We start from the raw sequence: 17788 nt of genomic DNA on the forward strand, positions 1-17788 counted from the left end.
CACACCTTGGAGCAGGAGCACTGAGGGAGTGTGATGTACTGCTCTAGGGGAGGCAGGAAACAAAGGATGGAGTGGCACAAAGGGCTTGTGGTCATGCTCTGTTTAAAACAATGGAGCTGGTGGGAACTGTAAGCCAAAGGAATTACCCAAAAGGTGACCAAAAGCTGAACTTTGTGACATTAGCTCAAAAATATGTATTATTTTTTACCCCCTCATATGCTAATGACTGAAGTCACAAATATTCCAACCTAAACATGAAATGACATCACCTGTAACTTTACCTTTCCCTTCCCTCAAAGAAAACATTATAATTGTAGCTTAATTGAGGAAGGAGGTCAGAGGAGGCTGCACCTTTGTATCCTTGGGCCATCGATGGGCTATACCTATCTCCTCTCTCACCACCTGTTGTGTGAGACTCGAACACTCACAAATACTGAGTGCTTCTTCAGGAAATTCAAAAAGCAAGCTTGTGTTTGTGATCATACTTTTAGTGCTACTTAGTCATCTCACAATTTAATGCATTTGTCAATGGCTGTGTCATTCATACTGTAAGTATTATTGGTGTGTGCTTCCACAGACAGTGTATTTATCACCAGCAACCCAAGAACAATTCCTGTTGCTCAGTAAGTGATACTTGCATCTGGCCATGAGATTTATTGAATGTGACCGGACTTCTACTCTGGCCATGAGAGTCCATTGGGTGCAACCAGACTTAGTGTGTCACACTGTTGGAGAATTTGTGACCATGGGAGTTCTTATTGAATGTTACTGAATTGATGGCCTGGACTCAAGGCAGCCCATGGACTTTTAAGTGTCCCTAAGGAATCTCTCGCTGCTCACACTGAGAGATGGAGCACCTGAAAGATGCTAGGCTTCAGCACTTCCAGTCTGAGCAACCTGCAGGACCCAGAAGATAAGAGACATGTTTGTGCCCAGCCTGTGAAGCCCATCCTTGTGGCTCCTTTCCTTTCCCTCTGTGTGGGTGGTCATCACAGGACTTGTTGTTTGGAACCTGTGAGCAGACTGCTGAAAATCTAAAACTTACAGGCTGGTGACTGAGGCTGTACCCTCACCACGGCCAAGCATGCAGAGATTTTGCATTCAAAAAATTCTTAGTACTTTAAAAAAAAAATGCTTTTTCTTTATAAGACTTTCTGCTGAAAGATGTGCTAAATCATCTGTGCAGCACAAGGAGTAGTAAATAAGCTGCCAAGCTGAATGGCTGTCATCATAGTTGTTACATGTTTTTATTGGCTGATATAATTTAGATTGCAGTCTGCCTGATTTCTCTCCTTTTTATTTCTTCTTCCAAAAATAATTTCTGTGTCTCAGTTGGAGGCTTTGCTAAGGTGTTTTCCAAATTGTATCAGCCCTCAGAGATAGTACGATAATGGTGCAATTGGCAGCTTAGAAGGACAAGAACTGGGCAGCATCCACAGCAAAGATCAGTGTTTTGTGAAGGAAATTTGAGGGTTTATTATGTATTTGAAGTTAAAAGTAGTTGTTAAATTTGTTTTTAATATGGTCTTTTGGAAGAACAGTAAAAACAAAGTCTCAACATGAAAAAAACCAGAGTGAGATCTGAAAATTTTCACGTCTTTTGTATTATTGAAAAAAAAAAAAAAGGAGAGTGACCAGTTAAGCTCATTGATCTGGTTAATATCAGCACTTGTAAGAAACAATTGGATGGAAAGTGGAGTTTTTTAACTGTATGCATATATATGTTTTTAAGGCAGCTAACAAAACATTATCTTTAGTCAGGGAAGCTTATGATCCTAAGAAGTAATTCTTCTCTTTCATCTGTCATTAAAAGAGAACCCAAATTACTTCTGTCAGCTGTTTTCTTTCTTTGGTCTGAATTACCATGTGTGAACTGCTCATCTCATTCACTCCCTTTTTGGCATCAAATGTCTATTGCAGACAGCGCTGCCTCTTCCTCTCATTCCTTTCAAGTTATATTAATGGATAGAGCACCTGTAATATGTTATAAAATTCCAATGTGCCGTATTTCCATGTGATAGGATACTTGCTCTATGATTTGTGAATCAGGGTAAAAGAAAATATCATAAAATTGCACATTCTAAATCTGTTTTCTCTCTTTTTTGTTTCATAAATTATTCTTCTGTATTTTGAAATAATCACATAGCTTCTGAGTGGTTAAATGAGCAACCAAAACTCTACCTGTTCGTCCTCTGACAGAAAACTGGAAGCAGCCCTAACCTGTTTTCCCTCTTTAAAGTATTTTCCCAGAGTCTCTTCGGTGGTTGATGGCTACACAACAGTTTGAGGCATCCAAGGAGCTGATCCTTCAGCTCACGCACAAGAACAGGATGAGCACAGAAAGCGACATCAAAGGAGTGGTACCTGGTGAGTTGGACAGACAACTGCAAACCCCCCAGCTCTTCTCCAATGGCTGCACGTGGCATCACTGCCCAGAATTAAATTGTCCATTTATTGCCTGTAAATCATCTCATTCATTCGTTCATTCATTCATTCTGCTCTTGAAAACCCATTCCAAACTCCAGCACTGTGTTAAAAGCTCCATGGCCTGTTGAACAGTCCTAGTAATTATAGTCTTGTCTTGCAGTGCCGTGTGTCTTTAGAGACATCTCTTGAAGAATTTTACCATGGCTACAAGAGTGCGCCTTCAGCTCTGTGTGCCTCTGGAAACTGGGTTTTAAGGAAGCTGCTTGCTGGGATCCTGCCCATCACCCAGCACTTACTCTGTTGGTTTGGAGAAGCAGCAGCACCCAAACCCCCTATTCTAAAGTGCCAGCCCCATGGGAAACTTAAACTACGTTAGAGTTTCTCTTTAAAGCTTTGCTCCAAGAGCTGTTTTGCTCTCCTCTCCTGCATCATCTGAGTGATGCTGCTTTAGGGATGGAGGGTTGCTGCAAGTGACAGTGGTAGGGTGCAGTTTTTGCTTGAGAGTCTGAAGTATCAATTCCTTGGTTTACTGATGCTTTTAGAAAGAGCTGGCTTCCCTCATCACCAAAATTGTCACTGAAAAAGCCAAGATCCTGTCTTGTAGATTGCTGTGCAGAAGAGACTCTGTGCGTGTGTGTATGCGTGTTTGTCTAATTACAACAAAGGCAAAGAGCTTCTGGATCTTTATCTCCCCAGTGCACCTGTCAGATTTGGTTCAGGCTCCCCTTTTTCTTCTCACAGGCTTGATTCTGCCCATAAACACCCATTTTGCACTGTCATTTGCAATCTGTATCACACTACCCACTTGTCAAATGGTGGAAACATTTCCCCTGCTTTTCCAACACTAGCTGCTCAGACTTCAGGGGCTGCAGGGGAGCCTCAGCCAGTAGCTCTGCCAGAGGGCAGAAGTGATGGTTCTGTGTTTGTCTGATCCTTATTGAGGATCTCTGGGGTAACTGTGGTTTCTGTCAGTCAGTGTTAAAGGCGTCATTCAGCGCTGGAACAGGCTTAATCCAAGATAGAAAACTGTCGCCATTAACATCAGTGCCTAATGAATAAATCAATCTCCATCAGTGAGGGGTGGAAAGCCCAGTTCAGGATCTCTGGTACACATTCCCAGGTCATTGGTGTGGTTTGTGGTGCAGTGAGCACACTGGTGTTAATTAGCTGGCTTGCATGTAATTGTGTGTCTGGGGTTACAGTTCCTGGATCTGCATCACACAACGTGGCTTTGCAGTGTAAATACCATTTTTCTGGTAAAGTTTTGGAAAGCGTTAGGGGTGTGAGAGCTGTCATTAACCTGTTGATATCCTCCCCACCTCATGTTTGCAGGTCTTCCTCAGGATAAATTATGGATCTTGAGAAATGATGGGTCCCTAAGCCAACAATTGGCCTTGGAGTTTCCCAACCAATTCCTAAATTTGGCTTTTGTCAGTAAGCTTCTTGAATTTGCAGATGAAATAAAACATATTTTAGGGGAAAGAAAAAACTAATTACCTATGTTTCCTTTGAGGAAAATAATAAAGACAACTGTGTGCTGGAGGGATTTATTTAAGCTATGTATAATGATATTGCCCATGGAGGAATGCTAAATTTCAAAATGGCTTTGTGACTATTATTTGTGACTGATTACTTTTCTCAGCAGCTTCATGGTTAGGAGCACACTCTTGTTTAAGGAAGGGACTCCCTTTCATGTGGAAAAACAGAACATTTTTGCACACCTTGATACTATGGATCCTCTGACTGCAAATACATTTAGATATAGCAGTTGTCAGTGCAGCACCATTTGCAATTTATAAATGATTCAGCACATGGTAATTTCTGCCTCCTTGTTGATGATGAGATTGTTGGGGTATTTTATTATTTCTTCCCTCACTTTTTCTCTTTAAACTCTTTCTGCAGCCCCACACTTAAAGGCTTTTCTGATGCAGCCCTGGAGGGAAGCTGCGTTTCTGTAGGAAGAGTAAGAGAGGAGCAGTATCAAAAGAATTAAATAAGATTAACTACAAACTGCTGAAGGAAGTATCACCTCTCTCATTCTGGGTGCATAGGGGCGTTGATGGTCTGAGCGAGGACAGGAATACAGTAGGATTGTTGAATTAAGAATGTGATCAAGCTGCAGGCCTTCAGTGGGTCAGGAAGGAGAAGGAACCCTTTCTCTGCTCTTGTGTGCTGCAATAACATGTCCACAGCTGCTCTAGCATGGATGGGTAAAAAACTGGTACTTGTCTGGGAGAAAGGATGCATTGAGACTGATGCAGATATCCCTTGTTTTCCCTTTATTCCATTGTTGAGCTTTCCTATCTGTGTGGAGGGATTTTTGTTTTGTGATTTGTTTGATTCTTTGTTTTCCATCTGAAAAGGCTGGAAAATGTTTTGCTTTAGTTAGGGGCCATTGTGTTGCTGTTGATTATTGCTCACTGCATTGTTGTAACAGGCTCCTGTGATTTAATTACTCCCAATGTATTTAAATGACAAACTGCTCACTTGCAGTCCCTTCCAGCTGAAAATCCCACTGTAATTTTACTCATACATACCAATCAAATTAGTGTATCCGATATAACAGATCATTACAGGAGTTACAGGAGTTTCATATATACCTATTTTGGCACTTGATATGAATCCCATAGTAAAAAGAAGCAGTGTTCAAGAGGACAAAATTATTCTGGGATGCAAGAAAATTTAATTTTCAATTGTTCTCCAAGCAGTGAGCGGGCTGATATTCCTTTCTGAAGAATTACACCATTTCCATTGCCTTCTGAAGGCTTTTGCTCATTCATTGGCTACACTGCCTGTAGTGTGAGTGCCACTAACCATCTGTAGGGCCTCTGCTCCATGGGGAGGTGGCCCATGTGTAAGGTGGGGCAGGGGGGAAAGGAAGCAAAATTTATCTGCTGTTTTTGACAGTCCTTTGGGCTGGAGTGGTTGCCAGTGCTCTCCTGGGAGATGTCTCTAAAGACAAGAGCTAGAAGTGCAGACAGTGATCCAGCTGCAGCTGGCAGGTCCAGCAGCTGCCACAACAACCCCTGCCAGGGGAAGATGAGGGTGGGCAGCTGATGGGCAATGCCCAGCCAGCAAGATGGAGTGGGAGTGTGCTTACATGGGAAACAAATTAGAGTGACACAAGGGGTGTTGATAGCACTCTAGAGTGCTGTAAATTTACATTGCCCTTATCTTCAGTAGCCTGTCCCAGGGCTGATGTTGGTTGCATAAAGGGATCTTTTTCCTCAGAAGCTTTAAGTGGCTTTATTTTTGAGTCCTTGGTGTACCTTGTGATTTTGGGCAGGAATAATTTGCCTTTATAATGAGATTTTTGGATTTATGTGGTTGCGTTTTCTTCCTTAATGCTTAAGGAACATAGGAGAATTAGACCTGGTTAAATTACCCCGGTATGTTTTCACTCAAAATTTCACCAGTTGGCTTTAAATTTTGCCCTCTTTTAGAAATAAAAGTTTAAATCTGTTTTTGCATCAAGGAAATTATTTTTATTCAACTGTGTATTGAAATGTCATTTTTTAAACAGGCTTGTTGAATTTTGTTGACATATGTTTCAAAGCATTACCCAAAAAAGTCAGCTTCAATCATGAGCAAATTAAATATTTTTATAATATTAATTCAGTACAGGTTTTTCACTACCAGTTTCTCCAGAAACTTTACCATCTCTCCCTTGTTTCACTGTAGAATGAGAAGCAAACATAAAATTCAGTGCAGCTGTGGGACAGTCATTTTGACCTTAGTGTCATAAATGATAAGGAAGTATGAAGATTGTTTAAGAAAATGGAGAAAAGAATGTTCAGGGGAATTGGAAATCCTAGAGCACCAACCATAACCTTACACCTTTTAAAGGTGTGTTGCACTTTAGGTGGCTTTCATTACTTTTATGGAATGCATTCTCTTTCTTTGTGTGGGGTTGAAGGGTCTGTTTGTTGCCTGGAGCAGATTGTCTGCTGCAAGCTGGCCTTGGCTGCACCAGCACCCAGCCCTGCTGTGTTTGGGTGTCCTGGGAAATGCTCCACTGGAGACACTGCTGTATCAGCAGCTACCCAAGTGTCACACATGGTGCTTCCATGGAAACCCACCCCTGGGCAGCTCTCTTTGGCTTCCCCTGTGTGGGGAGACATTTCAGGTGGTCCTTAACATGAAAATAACTGCTTGGCCAGCTTTGAAAAAACAAAGCTCCCTTTTTGATAATCTCTGGATGGAAACACAAACCAGTGGTGCTCCTGTGGGCAGAGAGCTTATAGCTGTTCCTTCCCAAAATTCCTTTCTAAGCTTAGAGAAAATAATATTGATGTAATCACCAAAGGTGGACAGCAAAGGTAAAGCAGTCAAATAGATGCCAGTACTTTTGCATGCAGGACACAACATGGAGAAGATGCAGGGGTAGGTGGTTATAAGTACTCTGTGTGTGTATGTGTGTGGATTGCAGTTAGGAAAACTGTGGTTTTCAGGGGGTTTCCCTTTGAAGAAAAAAAATTAATACTCTTTCATCTTTCTTGCTGCTGAACAACATGCTCCCATCACTTTTCTTTAAACATAAGCTATTTTTCTGTTTTGTTTTGCTATGTATATTTTTTTCCTAAGCATGAGGCTTGAATCTATGTAATTATATGCATTTTCCTTTTCCACTGGGTAAATAGCAGAGGGAAGGGTGAAAATGCCTGATGTCTGAAAGTCAATTTCCCTGCAAAGCTTTACTCATATCCTTAGACCATCGCACCATCACTGCACTACTGGCTTAAAGCTTGTGATAGATGAAGAGTGCACTATCTGGAGAAGAAAAGCAAGTTTCCTGGTTCCACAATATAGGTGATTCCATGTGATAGTGAAGTACAAACCTGCCAGATGTCCTTCTTTGCCAGATCCTGTTTCTTGGGTGTTTAATGGTGCTAAACTTAAATGCTCCATGCAGCTCCCAGAGCGTGGTCAGGTAAATGTGGGAAATGTAACCAAAACAATTCAAGGTGCTGCTTGAAGGCTGTGTGTCAGCCACAGAGATTTCTATCTCAAAATTAAAAAAAAAAATACCCAGCCAGTGATTTCTGTTGTCCTCTTATATGTTAAATCAGTTTCAGGAGGGTCTGGGTTTCTCCTGCTGGGCCCCTGTTGTCCAGTAGCTGTCGTGGAGTTTGTGCAACTCATTCAGGATGTGCTGCACATGATAGTGATGAACAAGAGCAAAACTGGTCAGTTAGGTCCTCTTCTACTGGCTGGGTCTACAGCAATGAAAGAGGAGAGCCCATGCATGCCCTGAATGTGTCCTCAGCAAAGGTAGCAGTGATATCTGACAGTCACAGATTTTGGAGGGATCAGGGGGAAAAGGGTGAGAACGTGCCTACTGAGAATGTGCCTTTTGATGCCACTGGGAGAAGCCAAATATGCTAGAAAATTTAAAGGGGAAAAAAAGAAAAAAGAGAAGGAAGAGGGGGCTGTCAGCCTCTGTTTCAATTTGAATGATTCTTTCTCACTAGTTGAGTCCTCTGCTGGCTGCACTCCCGCCTGTTGATTTGTGCCCCGCTGGCACACTGGCTCTTTGTGCACAGGGCTACCTATGCTCCCAGAGGAGCCAGCTTTACAGGCCAGGAACCATGTGCAGAGGGCTGGCAGCAAGCCCTGGTGCTGCTGGCATTTCCCCAGGCCACAGGCACCAGAGGGGAGAGGGCTGGTGAGGCTGGATGTGGATGTGAAGGGTAGGAGGGAGACCTCGAGAACCAAGTGGAAGTGGAGAGCAGTAAGAGGGGACCAGTGGCCGGAGAAGAGAGGAAATAAGACACTTTAAGAAGTGTGGGACCAAAGAATAAAGATAGCTGGAGGGGACTTAGAGAGGCAAGGGCAACAAGGGACTGGGGGAAAGCAATGAAGGAAGAGCAGAGGAGAGCTAGAGCGTGGAGACCAAAGGGGCTGCAATCATATGCATTCCCCTCCTTCCAGAGCAAGCTGTCAAGCCCAAGGATTCATTCTTAGAGCTCTTCTTTTGCAAAATCCTCTCCTAAAATATTTGCTTCACCCCTCCCTGCTGCCCAACTTGCTTGCTCAGCTTGCTGATGTTCCCTCCATAGTTTCAACAACATAGAGCAGCAATGCATGTGTGGATGCCTGCAACCTCCTGATGGCCACAGCTCCACACAAGGACATTGGAGGTGCTCTTTGTGTTGTTGTTGGTTTTTTTTTTTTAATACTGGTGATGCTAGAAAGCATTGACAAGTCATGCTCTGGGAAATGCAAGAAGTCAGGTTGCCTGGGCAACCCCTGCTTGGCCTCCTGGCATGAAGGCATGATGATCCAGCCTTTAATAACATGATTACAACCTATTTTTTCCACAGGGCATAGGATGGACGAATCAGTGCATAGGATGGACGATGATGTGGGAATGAAGCTGTTGTCTGTTCCTCATTTGTTGCAGAATTTGGAAGGTGTGTAGTGAATGAGGCAGAGGCTTGCAGAAAGAAAAAAGACAGCGCTGGGGAAATGAAGCTGAATACCTCCTGAAGAGCTGTACTCATTCTCTGGGTCTGTCAGGGATGTTCTTGTACCATGATGGAGATTTCCCTGGAATCAGGCCCTTTCAGTGCTGTCACTAACCACAATTTCTTCAGTGTCTGTCTCTAGCGTGTAATTCTGGGGCTTGTTCTGCGGAAAGATGGGAGCATTTATATCAACACCTAAAGGGGTATTGCTGCATGATTTTTTTCTCATTATGGACACAATTCCTCTCAATTTTATCTCCCTGCTTCCAAACAGGAGTAATCTTTGCTATTACTCTTACAAGAAGTTGATAGAGATTTGCATTTATGAAGTACATATATATTCTGACAGCACTGTAGGAATGTCTCTAAGGAAATCTATGATTTTTTGTACTCACTGGGAAGTTTGGCTAATGAGGCTGAGGGGTACATGCTGAATGGGAAAGGCAGAGATGTCTTTAATAGCTGCTCCTTGGATAACTGCAGTGAACATTCTGGGGGAAAAACTAATGTGTGGTCATCTAAATGCTGTGTCATAATGCACATGAGCAACTGAAGATTGCAACAGCAACCTTATGTCTGACTTTTCAATCTTATTTGAATGTAATTAGAAATAGAGGATTCAAATAAATCCTTGCAATCAGTCCATAGCTGTTAGAGTCCTGGAGTTACAGAGTTGCTCTCATGAAAGGAGGTTCATCTTAAGTGTTGTTAGTTTTTATGTCCAGTGCTTTGGTTAGAAAGCCATTCCAGTCTCCATATTCCTCTTGCACTGCAGGTGCATTTTAGCATTCAATTCAAATACACTATTGCTGTCTGGGTTTGCTCTTTTTTCACTTTCACTCCTGTCTGTGCCTATCTTAAACCTCTTTCCTCATGCTATATGAGAAGAGAGCAGCCCTGTTCCTGTACTGAGATGAAGTTCTCTATCTCCTCTCCTTTTATAAATACAATACTCTGGCTTGCCAGAGCTTTAGTTTCTCAAATATTGTAAGAGAATTCCAGTATTTCATTGTCTGAATTGCAAATGCCTCATGGCTGCATTAAACTGGTGCCATATAGTCACTTGTGTTCAAGTAGTACATAAACAAGTCCAACACAGGTTTTGCTTATCTTCCACCAGGGACATTTCCCCTTAATCACTGAGAACTTCGCATTGAATTTCATATTTTCACTTGCTTTTGCCACATGCTGGATCTCAAGCTCACCCAGTTCCTCCAATGGCCCATTTGCATTGTACTTACCTTTGACAGTAAGATAGTGCCTCACTTTGTCACCAGCAGACCTTGCTGGTACCTTTCTGAGGTTTTTGCCAAGCTCCCCACTCAGATTATTAAACAAGATTTTTTTTCTAAATAAGATGAGTCATCCCACTACTAATGTCCTGCCATCCGCTCATGATTTCTGTTTTTCTGTCCCTTATCTCTCTCTGCCCATCAGTCAATATTTTACCTATCTCATAATTTCTGTATATGGCTTGAGAGCTGGACAAAAGTCCTGGAAGGTATAAATAAACCTGTGTACCCGTAACTCTGCCTGCCTGAGAATAGATTGCTTCACCTCTGTGTTTCAGACCGGTCCATCTCCTGCTGCAGAGTTGTCATGCTCCAGGGATTTATTGAGTCTCTGTGCTCGGCTTCCATAGATCTTTTCATGTTCAAAGAGCTACTGACAGTATCGTTTAGCAGCCAGAAAAACCCAGCAAAAGTTCATCACCACAGGGCACTCGTCATTTTGGACATAATTTTTCTGTGGCTTGATTTGGGCTTTTGTCTGTTTTGTCTATGCCAAGTGGTGCAGAGATGGGTGGCTTCATCTGAAGGCTCTAAAGATACTTTCTGATTTTGAAAGGCATGCTCCTGAGATGCAGAGGGTCTCTTGAGAATTCAGCAGCTTTGAGAGCTGGGAGCTGGTAGGGTTCCCCTTCCCATGAGACTTTCAAAGTCTGCCAGTGAATAGTTCTATTTCCACTAAGATGTAAAGAGTTAGCTTGTTGACAGTTTTCCTACTGAGTCTCTGAATAGGAAGCCTAGAGTGTGTGTGGGCTCTGGAGTATGGGAAAACTTATTAGGGGCCTCTGAATAAATGGATAGATATAAATATTCTTATATTCCACACTCTACTTTTTGGTAAATCAAAACTGAAACATTTAATGCTAATTTCTCTGTACTGGTGACTTCGGTGTAAAATCAAAGAGTAAGCTGGGGGTACAAGGAGTTTTTCTGGTGTTAGTTCTGAAAGAAAATAGTTTGCTTCCATGAGGCTTTAATAGGCTTTGGCTTGCCTTTTAATATCTTAACTTTGACCTATGAAGTCAGCCTGAGAGCTGCCACTCTCCTGATGCTCATCAAAGTCAGTGGAGCAGCTCCTTTCACGCAGGCAGGCTCCCTCCAAAGACAGCAGGTCACTTACATGATAGCCAGTTCTGTCTTTGATGACTTTTTTGCAAGTCACATTGCTTATTTTTTCTTATTAGAATGATATTTTGGTTATTGCAGGCCATTAATTTTGCAGTGGGGATTTTTGGTGAATATCTCACTAGTATTCATAGAAGCAAAGGAGGGAGAAAGCCATCAGAAAGATAAATTGTGTTGGAGACTTGGAGGCAAGTCATTCTTCTAAAGCAGGTGACTTAGATTTGGAGTTTTAACAACATCATAGAGAGATGGAGGTGTAAGTAGCTGGTGGAGTCATAAGGCTCTCAATAAAATGCTAGGTTCTGTTTGCATTCTTTGATGAAAGATTTGAGACTAGATTCTTTTTTTCCCCCTTTTTTTTTCTTTTTTTCTCCTTTTTTTTTTTTTTGTGGATTTTTTTGTTTGTTTGTTTGGGGTTTTTGTTTGTTTTTTGTTTGTTTATTTTTTTAATGCTTATAATGCTGTTACATCTGGAATCCAGACATTTTTGTATGATGCTGTGATGTGTCCATGGAGTGTAACCCCCGCGAAAGCAGATGAAGGGTCCACTGCAGAAAGACTGCTGCATGAGTAGGGTAGAGAAGGGGTGAGCTCCCCTGTCATGTGTGATCCTCACTGCAGCTGACACAGGAGCTGTTGGACAGTTCACATCACCAAGTGAGCCCTTACCTGAGGGCAGAACAGCAGCTCAGTGAAAAACACTGGTGGGAACAGGTTCAGAAGCACTGACTTGTGAGAAAGGTTAAAAGGGGGGCCTGAGTGCAGGTGAGAAGGATGCATGACAATAAACAAAGTACACATGGATTATAGGAAGACCTAATGTATGAACAAAGCAGGAGTGGAGGGCATAATAATGGTTGGTTGCAAATGAAAGTGTAGCCAAGTTGATCATTGCTTCTCTTGATTTTATTGAGTTGTGGCTCAATACAGCATGTGTTTACAAGTAAGTCTACTCTCTGTCTTGAAAGAAAAAAGTAAAAATTTCGCTGAGAAACAAACAAACAAAAATCCCTATCAGATTAAGAAAATCTGAAGAATATGGCATATTTACCTTCTGCTGACAGAGGATGAGATGTTTTACTTTAGAGGCCAGATCTGGTCATTCTTAGTTTGAGAGTGAACCCTTTTGAAATCTGTGCAATATGTGTTGTTTGGGTAGTGATTTTCATTGTTGCCCTTCAGCTGAAATAGTAAACACCCACCAACAGCTTTTCAAAACCTTGTGCTTCTCCTAGTGTTTGCTTTGACTTTTTTTGCTGTAGAAAGTTTGGCCTGGGCTCAATCATTGCCTTTACAATTATATTTTATGTAACTGCTTCAGTTGTTCTGAATTATTTTGTTCCCGCTTATTCCTTCCTAGAATTTTGCTATAGAAATTATTTTGACCTTGTTCTTTGAGATTAGGCTCCAATTTTTTATTGCTTATATTTTAATATGGCCCCGATCCATTACTGAGTCTGAAGAGGGTTTCTATAATACAAATATTAATTTTACTATTTTTTTTCTTTTGCTCCACCTTAGTTTTTCCGCTTTTGTGAGCTTCATGCTGCATAAGTTCAGGGGAGAAATGGCCATTATCAGGTTGTTAGAAAAGTAGTGTAGCCATATTCTGCCTAAATACAATCACTGGTGTAAAATACACTTTTCTGCTTTTGTCAGAAGCCTTCCCAGTAATTACTCTAGAGAGAAGACCAGGAGTGACCTGTGAGCAGTTAATAGATCAAGCATTTGCATGTAAATAGTGTTTGCTTGATTTATTATTTTTGTGATGCACTTTTCAAATAATAGCTGGCAAATGTGGCTTTTGTTTCGTTTGTAAATTCAGGTGACCTTTTTTTTTAAATCCCCCCCCTCCCCCCCAGCTTGCTTTTATTTTCTCCTGCATCTCTTTAGGAAGTTGCTATTCAGCAGAGTAAAGCAGAGGTCAGGCCAGGCCAGGCCAGTGTGGGCAGCTGAGGACACCGAAGCTCATTGTGTATGCACCAAGAGAACTCATGCACCCTTCACAACAGGGCCATGCTGCTGCCTTAAAAAAAAAAAAAAAAAAAAAAAAAAGCAGTAGTGAAAGCCTTTACCCCAGAAAACAGACCTAGTCTGTGCTCTTGGTGGGCATTATTTTTGTGATGCTTCTTTATAGCTACAGCTTCTCCTGCTTTTATTGGACTTGTTGCCCACTGATCCGGTAGCTTGGAAACAGTGGCTGCTTTGGCACGCTTAGGTAGGTGTTCAAACTCCAACTTAAGGATAATTGGGAAATAAACAGTGCCCTTCATTATTGTCCTGTGCCAACAAGGGTATCAGAGGCAGCATTTGTAAGGCTTGTGAGTTATTTCAGCATTGAAAAGAAAAGTTCACTTGAAGCTGCCCAGAACTGGAAGGACATGGTGGGGCTTTAGTTCTGAAATGCAGACTCCACAGCTGCTGATGCCCAATGATTTTTCTTTAAGAAAATGTCTTAACGTTTAGGACATCCATCAGAAAAATCTTAAATATTTGAAAAGGGAGTGGAGTTGAAGATGGATGAGCTGACATAATGTCCTAGCCACTGCATTCTCAAACTTGCATTTGAACAAACTACAAAAGATGACCCATGAAAAATGAGTTTGAGCTCCAGTCCTTTCCATGGCTTTTTAGGTATGCATTGCACAATGGGAGCAGAGCCTGTAGCTGCACGAGTGCAGTCCTCCCTGTGGAGGGTTCTAAAAATTAACAGAATCCTGAAGTTCTTCGAGAAATTTGCTATCATTCTTGTTGGGGTCAAGCTCCATGTTGCTCCCACTTTACATACACATTTTTATCTGGGAGAATGTTTGGAGTATGGAGTTCTTAGTTCTTTTACCCCAAGAAGACGAAGGGAAGCCTGGAAGAAAAGGAGGAACCTGGACTTTAGGCAGGTAGTTCAGCATTTTCATAGCTCCCATAAATGTAATTAATAGTGTTCTGCTCTCCAGAACATCCCTCAGAATATCTTAGTTCACAAGTAAATCTTCTCATTCTCTTCAGTGAAATGCTAATTCTGATTTGATTTGTTTCAGAGCTGGAAAAGGAAATCACGAGGAGACCAAAGAAAGTCTGCATTGTTAAAGTGGTGGGAACAAGGAACCTGTGGAAAAACATCGTAGTGTTGTGTGTGAATTCGTAAGTGCAATCTCTTTGTTTAAATATCTGTGTGGTCAGATATTTACTGGAGCAGCAATGGGAAGTGATGAGGGAGCTCCACTATTTCCTACTGTGGGACCCTTCACTAACATCTTTGATAAATGATCCTGGGAAAATACCAGCTGTTGCAGGGAACCAAATTTTTATGGCAAACATGGAGGAGCTCAGTGGCTCTCTCAGGCAGCAGAACTGCATCTTCTCAGGTGCCATGCTGCAGTTGTGTTGCTGTCACCAGTGGTCTGGTGTGGCCATGTGCTGATAAGTGCTCATGCATACTCACATGTGCTTTGCATCCCAGGTGGGAGTTTGGAAACCATTCCTGCCCCAGGAGCATGGGTTCAAGTTGTGTACATCTGACAGGGCTGTGGTGCAGAGGAAGATGGTGCTTGCCAGTAAATACAAGTTGCTCCCTCGTATAACAGCTGTGCGTGGTGGGTCTTCAAAGGCAGATTACAAAGTGCCTCAGCACTCCCAAATTATGTGCAGGGGGTCACAGGGGGAATGTGCAGTCTCCAACAGGACAATGTGATGCTCACCTCCCAAGGCTTCAGTTTGGACATGCTCATGTGGGCAAAAACAAGCATCAGCCTGAGGGTTTTGCAGGTTACAGGTTCTGAGATCTTCTGTCCAGAACTGACACCTTGTAAAGAGGAAATACATTGGCTTGCAAATTCTGGAAGGGCACCAGCAGTGCATTTTCTAATTTTTCCATCTTGTAAAATGCCCACTTGAATTTTTCATGGTTTTCTTTTCAAATGGGAGGTGGGGCTGGAGAAGGCTGGGAATCACCTTCCTCTGCTAGGTTTCAAAGTATGTAGTTCTCTTGTGGCTTTTTCTTCCTCACTTCAGGGCACTGCTCTGCAGCCCTCACTGCTGTTAGCAGGCTTGTGGATCAGTCAGCACCCAGAGGGGACAGCCCTCATGCTGGGCAAGTAGCACACAGACTTCAGGGGTCAGTCTCCAGCATAATTTATTGCAGAATCCACTCTGGTTTTATGAGTTTTGTGTCTCTCTTCCACCCACCAGTGAGGGACTACCTCTGTTCTGAAAGAGTTCTTTCCTCTTAGGCTCACCAAGTACATTTGGTAGACAGTGTTAAATGTATTTGTGAAAACTGTTTGCATGGGCAATTCTCCCCTCCTCCCTCACCCACATTAATTTGCATATTTGGAAATTCCTTAAATCAGATCTAGGCAGTCAAAAAAATAATTTCTGGCATTAGCACATGAAGGCTGTTTGCATTCAAGCAGAGCATGAAGCAGATGTACATCTGAGGAAATAGATTTCATGTTTGTTTTTAAGGAGTGGAAAAAAAAATAATTTTACTTCTGTTACTCCTGTTAGACAGGGCTGTGCTAAATTTTTAGTTCATATAGAAGGAACCTTCTGCAGGGAACAAAAAGAAATTTGGAAAGACAAGGATTCAATTTTAAAAGTAACTATTCTGAACTGCTCACCAAGTGAAGAGAATAGATTCTTAGGGAACAGCCTAGAAAGCAAAGTCCAAATGATTAAATAATTTACTTTATAAGTCATGGTCTCAATAGCAACTTCTGCAACTGTATTTGCATGCATAGAAGAGAAAGACAGAAGTAAAGCTGGTTAACTCTGCCCTTTTATTACTACTGTTTTGCTGATTAATATTTCTCTTAGGGGAGGAGTCAGCTATAATCTAGTTATTCAAAGCAAATGTCAATTTTGTGTAACAGGAAGCACTTGTATTAGGTTTTTATCAGGGGCAAGGTGTTTGGTGTTAAGGATGGGGTTTTGAACTAGAACATTGATTCACAAGTTTGCAAGAAAAGCTCCTCAGGCCACGGACTGTCATGCACTCAAGGTCTGCACAGCCCCACAGCTGTTTCTATGCTTATTTGGATACTCAATTTATACTGACAGAGCTTCAAATTCCTGAACTTCAGAAGTATAGAAGTGTATCAGTGTAATGCACCTGCCTTTTTTTTTTCTTTTTTTTTTTTTTTTTTTTTTTTTCTTTTTTTTTTTTGGAGACCTGGATCTGTGCCTCCCACTCTCTCAAGCACTGTTAATTTGTGCCATGACATTTGTCTTGTGTTAGTGCCAGGGACAGGAGGTTCTTCCTGGCAGAGGAACTTGAGCTGTGATGGTGCAGTTGAGAGATTGACCTCTCCTGTTGCATCCCTGCTGCTATTTTGTGTTTTGTACCACATCAGGGGTGAAGCTGGGGCTTCTCATCAGACTTTTGTACCTTCAGCCCCTTTCTCTTTCTTCCTTTTTTTCTTTTCTATTTTTTGGAGGCACAGGGTGAGACAGGAGAAGGATGTGTGAAATGTGATGGTAAGATGTTGATCAGTGGCATTTCAAAGACATTTTTTAATGAATCTTTGAGGAGACACATTGTTTTGAAGGGTGGTGTAAATGTGTAGACTGAATTAGATCTTGTTGTTTCATGATTGTAATAATCATTGCAGCACATACAACTTCAAACACTCCTTTCTCAGGGGTTTTCAGTTTTAATGGGCTAGCTTGGGAAGTGAGCTGTAATGCTTGTATTTAGTATGACCAAATGTCACAGGCAGGTGGGTATTCCTGGTGTTTTGCTGTCCAAGCACAGAGGCTACTTCATCACAGCAGTGCTGGCTCTGTACTCTCCGCAGGTGCACCGGGAACGGAGAGATGTGCTCCTCTGGGAATGAGATTTCTCAAATACAATGGGAAAACCTACCATGCACTAGGAGTTCTAAAGTTCCCCATGCCTTGATCATACCATGAGCAGCAGCTAAATGAATAAAGCCAGCAAATATTTGGCTGAATGGAGATTTTTTTTCTTTTGCTTCTTTTTATCAATGCTTATTTTCACAGTAGCACCTAGAGATAGGTCTCTTAACTTAGGGTGTTGTATTCCCGCATCAATTCCTCCCCACACTGAATAACACTGCAGTGTGTGTTCTGCCCTCTCAGCAGTGGTCTCTCTTGCCCTCTCCTGTTTCCCCCAGGCTGACTGGTTATGGCATACACCACTGTTTTGCAAAGAGTATGATGGGGCACGAGGCGAAGATGGCGATTACCCACAACTTCTACGCGGACTACTACACCATGGCCGGGATCGCGCTGGCATCCTGCCTGGCCATGTGCCCCGTGGTCGGCTTTCTGGGCAGGAGAGGAGGACTCCTGCTCTTCATGATACTCACAGCTCTGGCATCGCTCCTGCAGCTGGGCCTTCTCAACTGTGAGTTGGAGATGAGAGCTTTTCAGTACCATGCAAGCTTGACATGCAAATAAGGGACCAGGAAATACTGGCATTTCCTTTTCCTGTCCTGGATTTGTCATGTGATACACCTGCAT

At 42.2% G+C, this 17788-nt stretch overlaps 1 protein-coding gene across 2 annotated transcripts in view; it reads left to right on the forward strand.

The window, feature by feature from the left end:
- SLC22A23 (solute carrier family 22 member 23) overlaps positions 1 to 17788 on the forward strand; it is a 108905-nt gene that overhangs the window by 76902 nt on the left and 14215 nt on the right. Inside the window, exons 5-8 of one of the 2 annotated variants that reach the window (XM_063161385.1) lie at positions 2240 to 2367; positions 8751 to 8840; positions 14344 to 14446; positions 17440 to 17672. In XM_063161385.1, the coding sequence (XP_063017455.1) occupies positions 2240 to 2367; positions 8751 to 8840; positions 14344 to 14446; positions 17440 to 17672 (554 nt within the window). The remainder of the gene's footprint in view (positions 1 to 2239; positions 2368 to 8750; positions 8841 to 14343; positions 14447 to 17439; positions 17673 to 17788) is intronic. The other variant, XM_063161392.1, reaches the window with a different exon arrangement.

The sequence above is a fragment of the Melospiza melodia genome, chromosome 1 (assembly GCF_035770615.1).
Source record: "Melospiza melodia melodia isolate bMelMel2 chromosome 1, bMelMel2.pri, whole genome shotgun sequence".
In the NCBI taxonomy this organism is placed as follows: Eukaryota; Metazoa; Chordata; class Aves; order Passeriformes; family Passerellidae; genus Melospiza; species Melospiza melodia.